Genomic DNA, 12,159 nt, shown 5'->3' with positions numbered 1-12,159 from the left:
ACCTGCTGTGGGCTATCTGAGGCAAGTCCTACAAAGAATACCTCCCATGGCCCAAATCACAGGTTGGTCATGAGACCAGTATTCTCCCTCTATAGGGGATGAACTTTACACTGATGAGTGTCAGACCCCCACAAACTCACAAAACAAGCCCAAATTCCCAAGTTCTTGCTCTACTTGACAGCATCTGAGTAACAGCTCCAACCTGAAAAGAAAATGGGTCCATTTCAACAAGAGCCTTCTCAGCTTTTGGGCTTTAATGCTCCGCTTATCTAAATTTACCAATCTGCTCTACAAAGGGCTGAGCCGTCCTCTACAGAAAGAAACTTAAGGACAGGTGCTGGGGTCACTGGTTTTCACTAGTTTTCTCAGCAGCCCTCTCCATTTAATCCAATCGTGCAGGCAACACACCCAGTAATTAATTACCTAAGCCAATTGGGTCATTAATGGAGTAACTGTGTCACAGAAGTGACACTAACACAATGAAGACAGGTTAGAGAAAAGCACACATCTCCAAAAATTTATTTTTTAGGTACAGGAAGAATAATGGATGGCATACTTAAGTACCAAACACAGCCCTTAGTTCAGTAAGGTAATTTTGATACTCTGTTACCCTTAGTTCTTAATTAACCTGTGTGATAAAAATTCCTAACAAATGGTTGTTGACTGTAAATGCAATCCCTCCTTCTGACACATGCATTAATGCACTATTGTAAAAGTTCAAAGACATTATTATTGAGTTGTCTCAGCCACATTAATTATCCTCTACACTCTACTTGGCTTCACTTGGGTAAATCTTCTTTAATTGCCCAGTCTTTACTTACAGAACATCTTTGTTTGATATACTATGAACTCTGGCTACATTTATGCTTCTTCCAATAATTCCATGTTGAACGTAGTTTCCACCATTACTACTGGAAATGTTCTACACTCAGCTCATTTTTCTGCTGTCACCCATACATGTCACTGCATTTGGAGCTGAAATGTGCAGTGCTCTGAAGCTCTGGTTTGCAGCTGATTCTAGCAACTTCACTATGTTTAAAAATATTCCTAACCTCTGTTACTCTGTATTTTTTTTTCTGTAGCATATTGGATGAAGTTTACAAAGCAAACTAACAGCACAAAAACAGCACAAAAGAGGGGATGATGAGCTAACCTACAGCAGCCAAAGTGGGTAGGTGAAGGAAACAGGGTGAGGGACAGAACTTTTCCATGTGGCATATCATGGGCATAATAAGCCCATAATAATAAATATAATAAATTCTTAAATATACAAACTTTGCTTTAATGTCCCAGCAATGTCCATTATGGAGAGATGTTTATGTTTCAACATACTTAGCTTAAAACATGTTTTGACAGGCATACTGAAATGAGAATTTGTTTTGAATTGATTTTGCCTTGATAATTTTCTGAGGATCCTTAAAAACTTCTATAAAAATTCTATTAATTATAGAAAATTAATTTTCTATAAAAATATCCATGTAACAGCTAGACTGCAGATACATATCAAATAACTAAAGGATAACATTTTCAGGAGTATGCAGTGCTTTTCACTGTCCAAGTTAAGGCACTTCAAATCTCCTTCCTCTTTTAAGAAAAAAAACCTTAAATGGTAATAAGGCCCACTGCAATGGCAGTAGAAGGGAGACGTAATTCTTCATTTCTGAAACCCACAGGTAAAAAAGGGCAACCAGTATCATGTATACTGAAAACTTTAATTCCACTTGCTGTGGAGCTTGAGGTGAGTTCAGAGACGAGAAGTTGGGATATGTAGATAAAGAATTCCTGAGGTTATATTTCAGCCACAAAACTGTTACATTAATAAAAACAACTACAAAAACTTACTAGGAAATCAAGTCAGAGCAAGAACCAGGAACTCAGGTATTTTTTAAATTTCAGTCTTATTTACTTTTGCCCGAGTCAGCAGAAGAAAAGGGTGAAACAACCACTGAGTAACACATCAAATCCACCTTTCCTCTTTCTCTAAGGCTGAGTACATAATACAGAAAAATGTTGATGAAAAAAATGAATAAATCAAACCTTCAGCCAATTCAGCTTGTTTAGAGCCACTCCCGTAAGCTAAGGAGGCATTTCCATGTAGGTATGTGTTGTAGTTCTGTTTGTGGTTATACGACACATGAAGGATAAGAGTTCGCAAACAGAAATATTGGTGATGTACTTTTAGGATGAAAGAAGGTTAACAAATGGGCAACAAAATTTAATCAAGCAGTAAAAAAGAAAGATGGAGAAATCTGTATGTGGTTCCGTTTGAAAGCCCTACGTATTTCTTCCTCTCTGAGCTCATGAACATGACATTTCTGTCAGCACAATGACATACCAGGAAAGACAGCAAATGTCCCCATATCCAGTCTCGCCTCAGCTTCAGTGCAGAAAGGACTCCAGGACACAGGATCCAAGCCCTCACATCTGGAAAGGGCAGTGGATCTCCTAAAACTTGAGCAAATACTCTAATCACAAGAGGCATTTCTTCTGTACTGCAATACAAAGCAGATTCACTCATACTGGTTGGGGATCTAAGCTCATCATTGCTCATAAAGCAGGCTTAAACAATGCTTGCCAACTGGATCCACTAACGGATTTTGGTGCCACTCCAGCTTCTGGTTTGCAATGGGCTCAAATGAGAAATAGGAACTCAGGCTGTGTGTTCTGGGTAGGTCTGGACACAGCCAACAGGCAGAAATACAAGCCTCTAGAACACTTTCAAGTTGGACATCATGGTCTGATATGTTTAAGTTCCTTGAGAAACTTCCTAACAAAGCTGTTGAGCCAAATAATCTAGATTATATTTTCAGGTCTGTATATCTGGAGAACATCTAAATTGGCCTTTACGGAACTAAGTCCTATTTTAGATTTGGCTCACAGAAAGATTTCCATATAAAGTGAGCACATAAAGACTAGGATTGAAGAAAAATAAGAAGAGACACAACTCCACCCATATTCCTGTTTAAGATAAAAAAGACTACACATTTATAATGATAAAGGTTATCAGCCACTATTAAAGCATGAAAGTGTCAGCAGTGTGGCTTTTTATTATTTTCTGTGTACGTACAGAACCCTCTGTAGAGAACTGAATCTAGTGCTTGATATTACAAGGTACTTTCCTTAGACCTGCTGAAACTAATTTACTGATCCTACACACCATACACAGAAAAGTCCCACTCCAAGAGGTTGGCAGAATCCTAGAATAGACCAAATGTTTACATTAAAACATCCCATTAATGTGAGTAATGTTGAAAACTGTGGCACTGCTAAAGTTCATTCTTAAGGGCAGAAATCAATCTGAAATACAGCAGCTGACTGAGATAATGAAAACTGTTCTTCCACCTGCAGATAAATTCACCTTTTATTCATGCTAAAACATCTGCATCTTTCTCTGAAGCAGCCGCTTCTGGTCCTTGATACATTAGTCTTGCCTAAGTCACACCTTCCAATTTTGGAAGAACAAGAAGAGACTTTTGTTGTCACATCACTGGCTGCAGAACTTTCTCTGAAAACACCCCACAAAACAGTTGCTCCATTTCCTCCAACTTGTGGTATGAAATTATTTGTAACTGATAGCCTTAACCACGCCCACTGATTTTCCCTGCCAATCAAAAAGATGTATAAGGTTCATCATACAAATCTTGTATCATGACCATACTGAACAGCACAAGCATGTTGTCAAAGGGAAACAGAATGAGAGGGAGAGTGATAAGGAACAATTTCAGCAATCAGAGACCACAGGGAGATGGTCATTCAGGTTATGGTTGTCAGGAAATTCAGGTGGAATGTCTTGGAAAAATATACATCAAAGACTTACTATTTTTTAATTCTAAAATTTATGAAAAAGATACTTAAGAGTACTGCCTCCCCCATAAACTGATGTCAAACTGATACCACGTTTGTATTTACCATTGTTCAGATGAGTACTCACTGCAACCAGAGTTCATCTAACATTTTCTTTGTGTCTCTAACATTTTCGTTGTGAGTTTGCCCAGACACACAAGTCTGTTTTTTTTCCCCCCTGCCTCCTTCTCCAGTCTCTCAAGCAGCCATTTAGAAAATGATTCAAATAATCTCTCTTTGGTCAGCACTGAAGGGAAATAAACTGCAGTTTTAGGCACACAGTGTACAAGGATTAACTGGTATTCCTGAGCCTTTTCATAACCTGCTTCCTTTTATATGTTCCCTCATTTCTCCCTCGTGTTCACTTTTATATCAGCCTCCTTTCATTTTAAAAATCCAACAAATCAAAACAGTTATTTTTATAGCCTGTTTGCCACTTCCACTCTGATATGTTGACTTGACAGCTGTGCTAAAATGGACAAAAATGGCACTTTGTAAACATACTTTTAGCAACCACAAATTTCTACTGTACCTTGAAATGCAAGCAAAAGAGCTATTGATCTTGTCTGCACCTGATAAATTCCTCCCAAACAACCTGTTTACTGAAACTGTAAGTCATTGTTGTGATTAATCTGCTCTGTATTAAAAGCTACTTAATTGGAACAGAGAGATGACAGAACAAGCTAATACTCTTTCAACTGACACAGGAATTGATTTCATTTTAATCTCACTAGAACTTTTGCAGCTTTGTAGCCAAGTCAGTCCTGATGGACTAAGCCAGCTGATAGGGAGCGTACTCTTCCAAACAAGGTAAAATGATGTAAATAACCTGAAGATATGAAGCAGCATAACTGAAACTATAGATCAGGTGTTGATGTTACACTTCCTTGCTTTCCCAGGGGAGATTTGGACATGCAAACTGACCTTTCAGCACTAAATACTTTCCAAGGCTCAAGTAACAGAAATTTTAGCCAGAAAAATCAATCTGGTTTCAAGAACCCTGTGCAATATGACAACATCTCGAAACAAATAATGTAATGTGAAACATTTATTTGAATTCATTATATGTACATACAGTCATTCCAGCATAGCATTGGAGAACTCTGGAAGAATAGTTGCACATGATGACGTGAAATCCTCTGAAACACAAGCCTTTAAACTCCTATAATTTTCCACTGTTTTTGAAAAAGCCATATATAAATTCTTCCCATATATAAGTTTCTAGAGAGCATTCCGTGGATAAAGTATGAGCTCTCCTACTGAGCCAACAGAGCAATCAGAAATTGTAGTGCTTAAGCAGTACTGTGAAAACCTGAAAACTTATGTAACTGATAAATATTCTCTATAGAAAGAACCCTTGTTAATTATTAAAGTACAGCATCTTTCTTCTAAAGCACATCAGCATCTTTTACTTGTAACTTAGGTTACTAGAATAAACTGAATACCAAACTGATTTGTATGCAGACTTGTAAGAGATTTTTAAGAACATAGTGAAGATTCACTTTTGTGTTTCAAAAAAAATTATGAAAGGCACAGCCCTTATCTGAATATCACTGCATTCAGAAAAAAAAAAAAAAAAAAAAAAAGGAGGGGTGGGGAGAGAAAAATTATTAAAAATTGAACATTTGTTCTCCTGAATCTATTAACAAAAGTTTAAATGTAGTTAAGCGACCTACAGGATGGGCTGCCCCTTCTAACACCGCTTTCTGAGGGGAAAAAATTACAACTTTAATTCCTCTTTTTGATAGTCTATCACCTTTCCTGAGTCCTAAAGACACAGCAAGGGAAATAGTTAGCCAGTAGGACTTTAACTGAAGCACTGCAGTAACTCAATAAAAGAAATATGGTGTTGCTGAGTGGTAGCATTTTGCTGCACTAAGAGACAGATGGGGAGGATATGCAATAATCTTGTCTGGAAAATGGCTATGACTCATAAATTTGGACTCAATGTGACAAATTATCTGACAGATTTCAAAACAGTGAGAAAAACTGGTGTCAGATTGAGATATTATCGCATCTCAGCGTGAAGTCCAACGGCAGCTGGAATTATTGACCACCTAACTACACTGAACTCCTACACTACTACTGAACAAAAGTGTCAAAACTACTATATAGAGCTTAAGTGCGAAAACAAATGAACCTATTTGAGGATGGAGTTGAGCTGATTTAAAGACTGGTGATGTTTTTCTTAATTTCAACTACCTTGCTCACAGTTCCAATTTAGGAGCCTAGCCACGCTTAATAGTGAGCACCCAAGGAAGTTGTAAGGACTTCTTACACACAGGGCAGATGCCATTTCCCTTGATTTTTTTAAATTGCAAGAGCATCAACTGATTGCAGAGATGAATCTATGAACACAGGCAATGAAATGTCTTTGGCAGATTATCCAATCCTTTGAACAAGGCTTCCACGGGGCACCATAGAGCCTGCAACTCGCACTGCTTCCAGAATCCAGCATCACCTCTACAGCCCTCCTCCAACTTCTTTCTTTCACCCTAAATAAGAACTAGGAAGGATATGGAAAAGAATGTTTTCTTAGTATTACACATAAACAGGTACAGTTAAATCATAGCATCACTTCCCAGGGAACTTGACCCACTTAGAAACAGATACTTGCCTTTCACAAGTGCCACCTGGAAGGGCCAGTGATTAACCTGGTGTCTTCTCTTCCTTCTCTAGGTGGCTTCCCACACAGCTCGCAAATCTCAGCCAAAATCCCTTACTCTATTGAGAGGTATATACTTCATCATCTCACTATCATCTCAGCTACTCAGAAATAATTTAAAAGGGTAATTTCCAGTCCTCTTCTTTTCAGTGATTCACCCTTCCTCTGACCTTGCTGTCTACAGAAACCTGGCAATTCACTTTCAAGCACCTTTCAGACAAGATGACAGCCACCATGGGAACCTCCAAGCACTCTGAGCATCAAGGCAGCCTGCTCACGCCATTCCCCTGTGAGACACGACAGTTGTCCTGGGGAGTTAATTCTTGCCTTTCTGACACTACAAAATGGGCACCATCAAGTCCTCCAGTCTCTTTCACTCTCCTACTCAGTTCCCCACAACCCATGCTTCCCCCAGGATTTGTTCTCAGGGCCCCTTCACCCAGTTTCTGTAGGATGTCCCTCTGGTCCTGCCAGCCCAAAGGAATCTTCTTCAGAGAAGAAGTTTCCAAGGAGATGAACCAGCTCGACAGATGACAAGTGAACACTATTATCTCTTACATCCAGTCACCAAGTCCGGTTATCCACTGTGAAATTTGAAAGCCAGGACTAAGCCTGGGAAGCTTAGTGAATCAAAGGGATGCTCAAGGGCAGTGTTTACATACTTTCATGCCTGGCTCAAAGGGCAATAGTTCATCTGGATCCTACTGGCCCCATATACCTCTATAAAGACCTTACAGACTATAAATTAAAGCAACCACTTCTCTTATTTTCCTTTCAATGGAATACAAAGACTGCATTACATCCTCCTTGTCGTCCCCAGGGTCTGCTAATAAAAAGCCATGCCTCTCACAGCACTCAGCTGGGAGAACACAGCTCCAGAGCTTCCATGCCCATATATTGGCAAAAAGCAGAACACACTGCAAGTATGGATAAGGAAAACATGTCTGTATCCATCTCTGAAGGCAGAATCTCATCAGTGATAATATTTTAATACAAAATTAGCTGCCAACAAAGACCTAGTATCTGCACTCAGCTGTGGCAAGCAACTCCTCAGAGATTTCACTGGAATTTTAACTGAGGGGCAGTGTTATCAGAAGTCTGTGAACATCCAACACCCTGAAAAAATATTCATATGCTTATTCTTCAAAATGGAAGAATTCAGTCTCCTAAAATTTGTGGGAGAAAAAAATGTTATACCAATTTCAAAAGAAGAAAAGAATACATTTTTATTCAGAACTGATTGGCAGCTTAGCTGCTCCTGCAGCTCCTCTTCTTTACACTCCAGAAAAAAAAAAAACAACACAACGATTTTAGCAATTTTAGATTGCCTATTTCCAGCATTGTTCCATGCCACATTAAAGAACTCATTCATTTCTCATTAGCAAATTTTAGTTAAAATTAACTCATCATCGTTTTCAATGATCTGGCTTTCAATATAGTTGTAAACAAAAATTAATCTCAAATGTAAGAAAAGCCTTGGAATTGTTAAAAATCATCCTGACAGAACTAATCACTAAACACACATTTTTAACTTCTTTTTTTTTTTTTTTTTTTTTTAATCCAAGAACACTGGGATTGCCAGTTTTACCCTCAGTTCCTCAGGATGGCTTTCTTAAATAACCAATTTACACAATTCCCCAAAGCCTCTGGAAATGTGACACATAAAGGGAAATTGAAGGCCTCAATAATCAATTCAACACTTTAAGAGGAGACAGAAAACACAGAACACCAAATGAAAGTAGAATGATCCCCAATCTCCATATATTGAGAACAAGGCACAAGCAAATCTCTCTTCTCCTTCCCTGGTATCCTTGTTCATATGCAAAGCTACCAAACACCAAGGTCTCAGTTCTCATACCTTGGGCTCCATGTTGACAGAAAAATGACAGAAATATTACTATAATTTTTGCTTGTGTAGGATTGAGTACAGTAAGTAACAAAAAATGTAAATCTAAGTATAGGAGAGGGTTAACTAGGGCCAAAAGAAAAAGAAGAGGAAAAACCTGAAAGACGAGGGAAAAAAAGAGATAGAGACACAAAATAAAGGTTAACATGGGTTTTGACAGCTATGGGGATGGTGCCCCCAGCAAGCGTGCACTTGTGGTAGTAACACAGCTGGCATGGCCTGTATGGCTGGCTCACAGCAGGAGTTAGTCTGCAAACAAGTGCAACTGGAAAACACTTCAGAACATCCTTCAGCCCAACTGCTCAGGAGCTGTTTGCTCAAGCTGGTGTCACCCCGCGGAGCAGAAGTTTTGGACTACGCAGTGTGAGAGCTCCATTTTCCAGAAAATGTAATCGATGTGACCTCTTCTTTCAGTGCTGATTGTTAGTTTTAGATTACTTCAAAGGCTCTCCCTTATGAGGAATATATCAAGCAAATTAAAATGGAGTAACTTTAACCAGTTATGAAATGCTGGCATGCAAGATTGCATAAAATTGACCATATAATTTGCACATTTGTGGAAAACTGCAAATAAATACTGCTAGGTTACTGACAGACAAACAGTTCTGTGGCTCCATTTCACTGAAAAAAAACCAGATAAACAAACAAAAAAACAAACAGGCTAAAACTTAATGCCTAACACTTCTTGGCAATTTAATATTCTGGTAGTCTGATGCTACTGCACATAAAACATGAAGAAAAGCTGCATATGATCAAAAGAGGCTCAGCTAGCTTTAACTATAGAGGACTAGGTGCTCTTGCAATGTGCAAATCTTATGTTAAAAGCAATTGTGCTTCATGATCACAGAATGACAGACTCATATAGCAAGAAGCCGAAGAGCTCTAAATCCCAGCCACGTCCTCTGACAGAAGTGCTGCATAATATCAGATCACACCTTGCTCCACCCAGAGCCCTGTTCTTTGTGGTTTTCAATACAGTCATGACACCAGACTTCACAAAACTCTCTTCTGTGTCACTCAGCATGATACACACTGCTTATCTTCTATATGGATGAGTATCAACATGAACGTCTATGTACAATTTGAGCCATCATACCTACTTTTCTCCCTCTGTGGGATCTGGACTAAATATTACATGATATCTAATTTAGAAAATCCTAAATTTAACTTATGTTCAGCTGTGAAGGCAGAGAGTATAGGAACACACAAGCATACAAGATCCGCTCTCTGTTAAAAATTCTGGTTCCCTCTCAAGTTGTGTCATAGTTAATATGGAGCACACCTGTAACTTGGAATTAAGTCCACAGGTTTAGAAAACTGTATTTGTTTTAGTAAACCAAAGAATCTGCAAAGTGAAAGATACTTAGTTTTGGCATCCCAAGGTCTTCAGTCTACTATCTAGCAGCACTTGGATTCCTTGATGCTTTAAGGCCACAGGCAGAACTGAACTGTAGTGGCTACCTCACTAATACAGCACAAAAGCCAGTCCCAGTCCAAAAGGGTGGGACTGAGATTAAAAACTCCAGAGTTAGAAGTTTAGAGTAACAGCTAATTAAACTCTCTAATGAAATAACTGTGAAAATCTAGTCTTTCCAGAAGAGAAGCATGACAGAATTCCTTTTCACCCATCAGACAAGAAACCTCCAAAGTACTTTCACCCCTTCTTCAACACAGCACCTGTCACGACTTCATGCGGGAATTTTATCTCCTGACACACTGTGTACTCTGAACTCTGCTCTTCCGAGGCAGCACTAAACTTATTTGCAGGGCATTTGGCCTCCATTTAAATCTTTCCTGGAAATGTGCTTAAAATACAGGAAAACCTTACTTTTGCAAACTATGATGTCATCTCCCTTTTCAGTAAGCGCCTTCCACGACCTAATTCAGCGCATCCCTCCTGTGCTGCACATTACGTGGCGTGCAAATGCTTCTGAGAGCAGCTACTCAAAAGTTTGAGAAGACTTTGCTTGACTCATCACATACACAGAAAACACTCAAGCATCACAAGAAGCATATACACATAAAAATATCGAAACACAGCAACGGGGTGTTCACTAACAGTTTCTGGAAAGAAACTCTTCGCTGTCAGCGAAGTTCTCTGCTGGCGGCAACCCTGTCCGCGCCACATGTCAGGAGACCGGGAGACGCACGTTACCGGCATATTCCCGTTCCCCAGCCCGTTCCCTTTCGTTACTCAGCCCCTGACACGGGTTTCCCAGGGAGTTTACGGCACGTCCCGCCAGCCGGGGGCCTCCTGGGGCAACAGCCGCACAGGGCGCTGGGGTGCCCGGTGGGGCTCCCCTCGAAGGGGCGGGACTGACACCCCGCGGGAGCCGGCCGCCCCCGAGCCCCCTCACGGCTCGGCGGGCTCGCGGAGTAACTTCGAGGGGCCGGACGGCCGCTCGTCCTGCGCAGTCCCTCCCGCAGCCGGGCTCCCTCCCCCCCGCGTCGACGGGCGCCGGCCCGGTCCCCCGCACCGCCTCGGGCCGGCTCCTCACCTCCAGACCTGCCCAAGCTGCAGGATGTGGACGAGCGACTGCAGGAGCCAGATACAGAAGGCGCAGGACGCCGACCTGCCGCCAGCTCGGGGACCACCGGCAGTCCCGCTGCCGGCTGCGTTGCTGCTGCTGTTGCTGCTGCTGGTGGTGGCGTTGCCCTTGCTGGCGGTGGACGCCTGCCGCTGCGGCGTGCAGGGCCGAGCGGCGTCGATGTCTGCGGCGGCCGAGCCGCTGCTCACCAGCAGCTTGTTCTCGGCGGCGGGGCAGTGCCCGGCGGCGGCGGCGGCGGCGGCGCTGTCCTCGGTGCTGAAGTCGTGTGCGAACCAGCGGAAGCTGAAGACCTGCACGGAGAGGGAGCCCAGCAGCACGAAGAAGAGGGTGAGCCCGAACCACCAGCGCTGGCCCCGCTGGTAGTAGTCGACCGCCAGCCAGATGTCGGTGCCCACGTCCGCGAAGTACACGGCCAGGGCGGCCAGGATCCAGAGGCAGTCCCACAGAGAGTAGCGCCGCTGCTCCCTGCCCAGACGCAGGCACAAGGAGGAAGAGCCCCCGCCCGAGCCCCGGGAGCCCCCGCCGCCGCCCCCGCCGCCGTCTCCTCCTCTGCCGCCGCAGCAGCAGCAGCGGCGGGAGCCGCCGCCCGAGCCGTCCCCACCGCCGCCGCCGCCGCTGCAGCACCCGCCCCCGGGCGCCTCGTCGTCGTCGCTGCCACCGCCCGGCCCGGAGCCGGCGGGCAGCCCCGGGGCCAGCGCCTGCACGGAGCCCGAGTGCTCGGAGTTCTGCAGCGGCGTGAACGCCACCTCGCCGCCCTTCTTCATCTTCCGCCGCCCGTCCGACTTCGCGGCCATGATGCCTCCCTCAGCCCCGCCGGAGAGCAAGCGGGAGCAGCGAGCGCTCCTTTATCCCGCGCCTCCCTCTGCTCCTCCTCCTCCGCCTCCTGCCTCCCGCCCTCCGCCGCCGCAGCCGCCGCGGACCCGCCGCTCCCCTCGTCCCCTGTCCCCGCTCCGCGCTGGGCTGCGCGCCCGCGGGCGGCTCCTCGGCGGCGGCCGCGTCCGCAGCGCCGCCTGCCTGCGGGGAGCCGCGCTCAGCCCGCCCGCTCCGCCGCCGCCTCTTCCGCGGGGGCCGGCGGTGCCGGGGCTGCCGCCGCCGCGCTCTGCCCGAGCCGGCAGCAGGCAGGGCAGCGCTGCCCGGAGCAGCGCATCCCGCCTCCCCGCCCGCCTCCGCCCGCACCCGCCGCCGCCACCACCCAG

General features: G+C 43.9%; 1 protein-coding gene across 1 annotated transcript in view; it reads right to left on the bottom strand.

The window, feature by feature from the left end:
- Window positions 1-11,757, bottom strand: part of XKR4 (XK related 4) — a 222,025-nt gene extending 210,268 nt beyond the window's left edge. Inside the window, exon 1 of the mRNA XM_051612403.1 lies at window positions 10,913-11,757. Within this exon, the coding sequence (XP_051468363.1) occupies window positions 10,913-11,757 (845 nt within the window). The remainder of the gene's footprint in view (window positions 1-10,912) is intronic.
- Between the last annotated feature and the right edge of the window lie 402 nt (window positions 11,758-12,159).

The sequence above is a fragment of the Apus apus genome, chromosome 2 (assembly GCF_020740795.1).
Source record: "Apus apus isolate bApuApu2 chromosome 2, bApuApu2.pri.cur, whole genome shotgun sequence".
Lineage (NCBI taxonomy): Eukaryota > Metazoa > Chordata > Aves > Apodiformes > Apodidae > Apus > Apus apus.
This window is presented reverse-complemented; position numbering and strand designations above follow the sequence as displayed.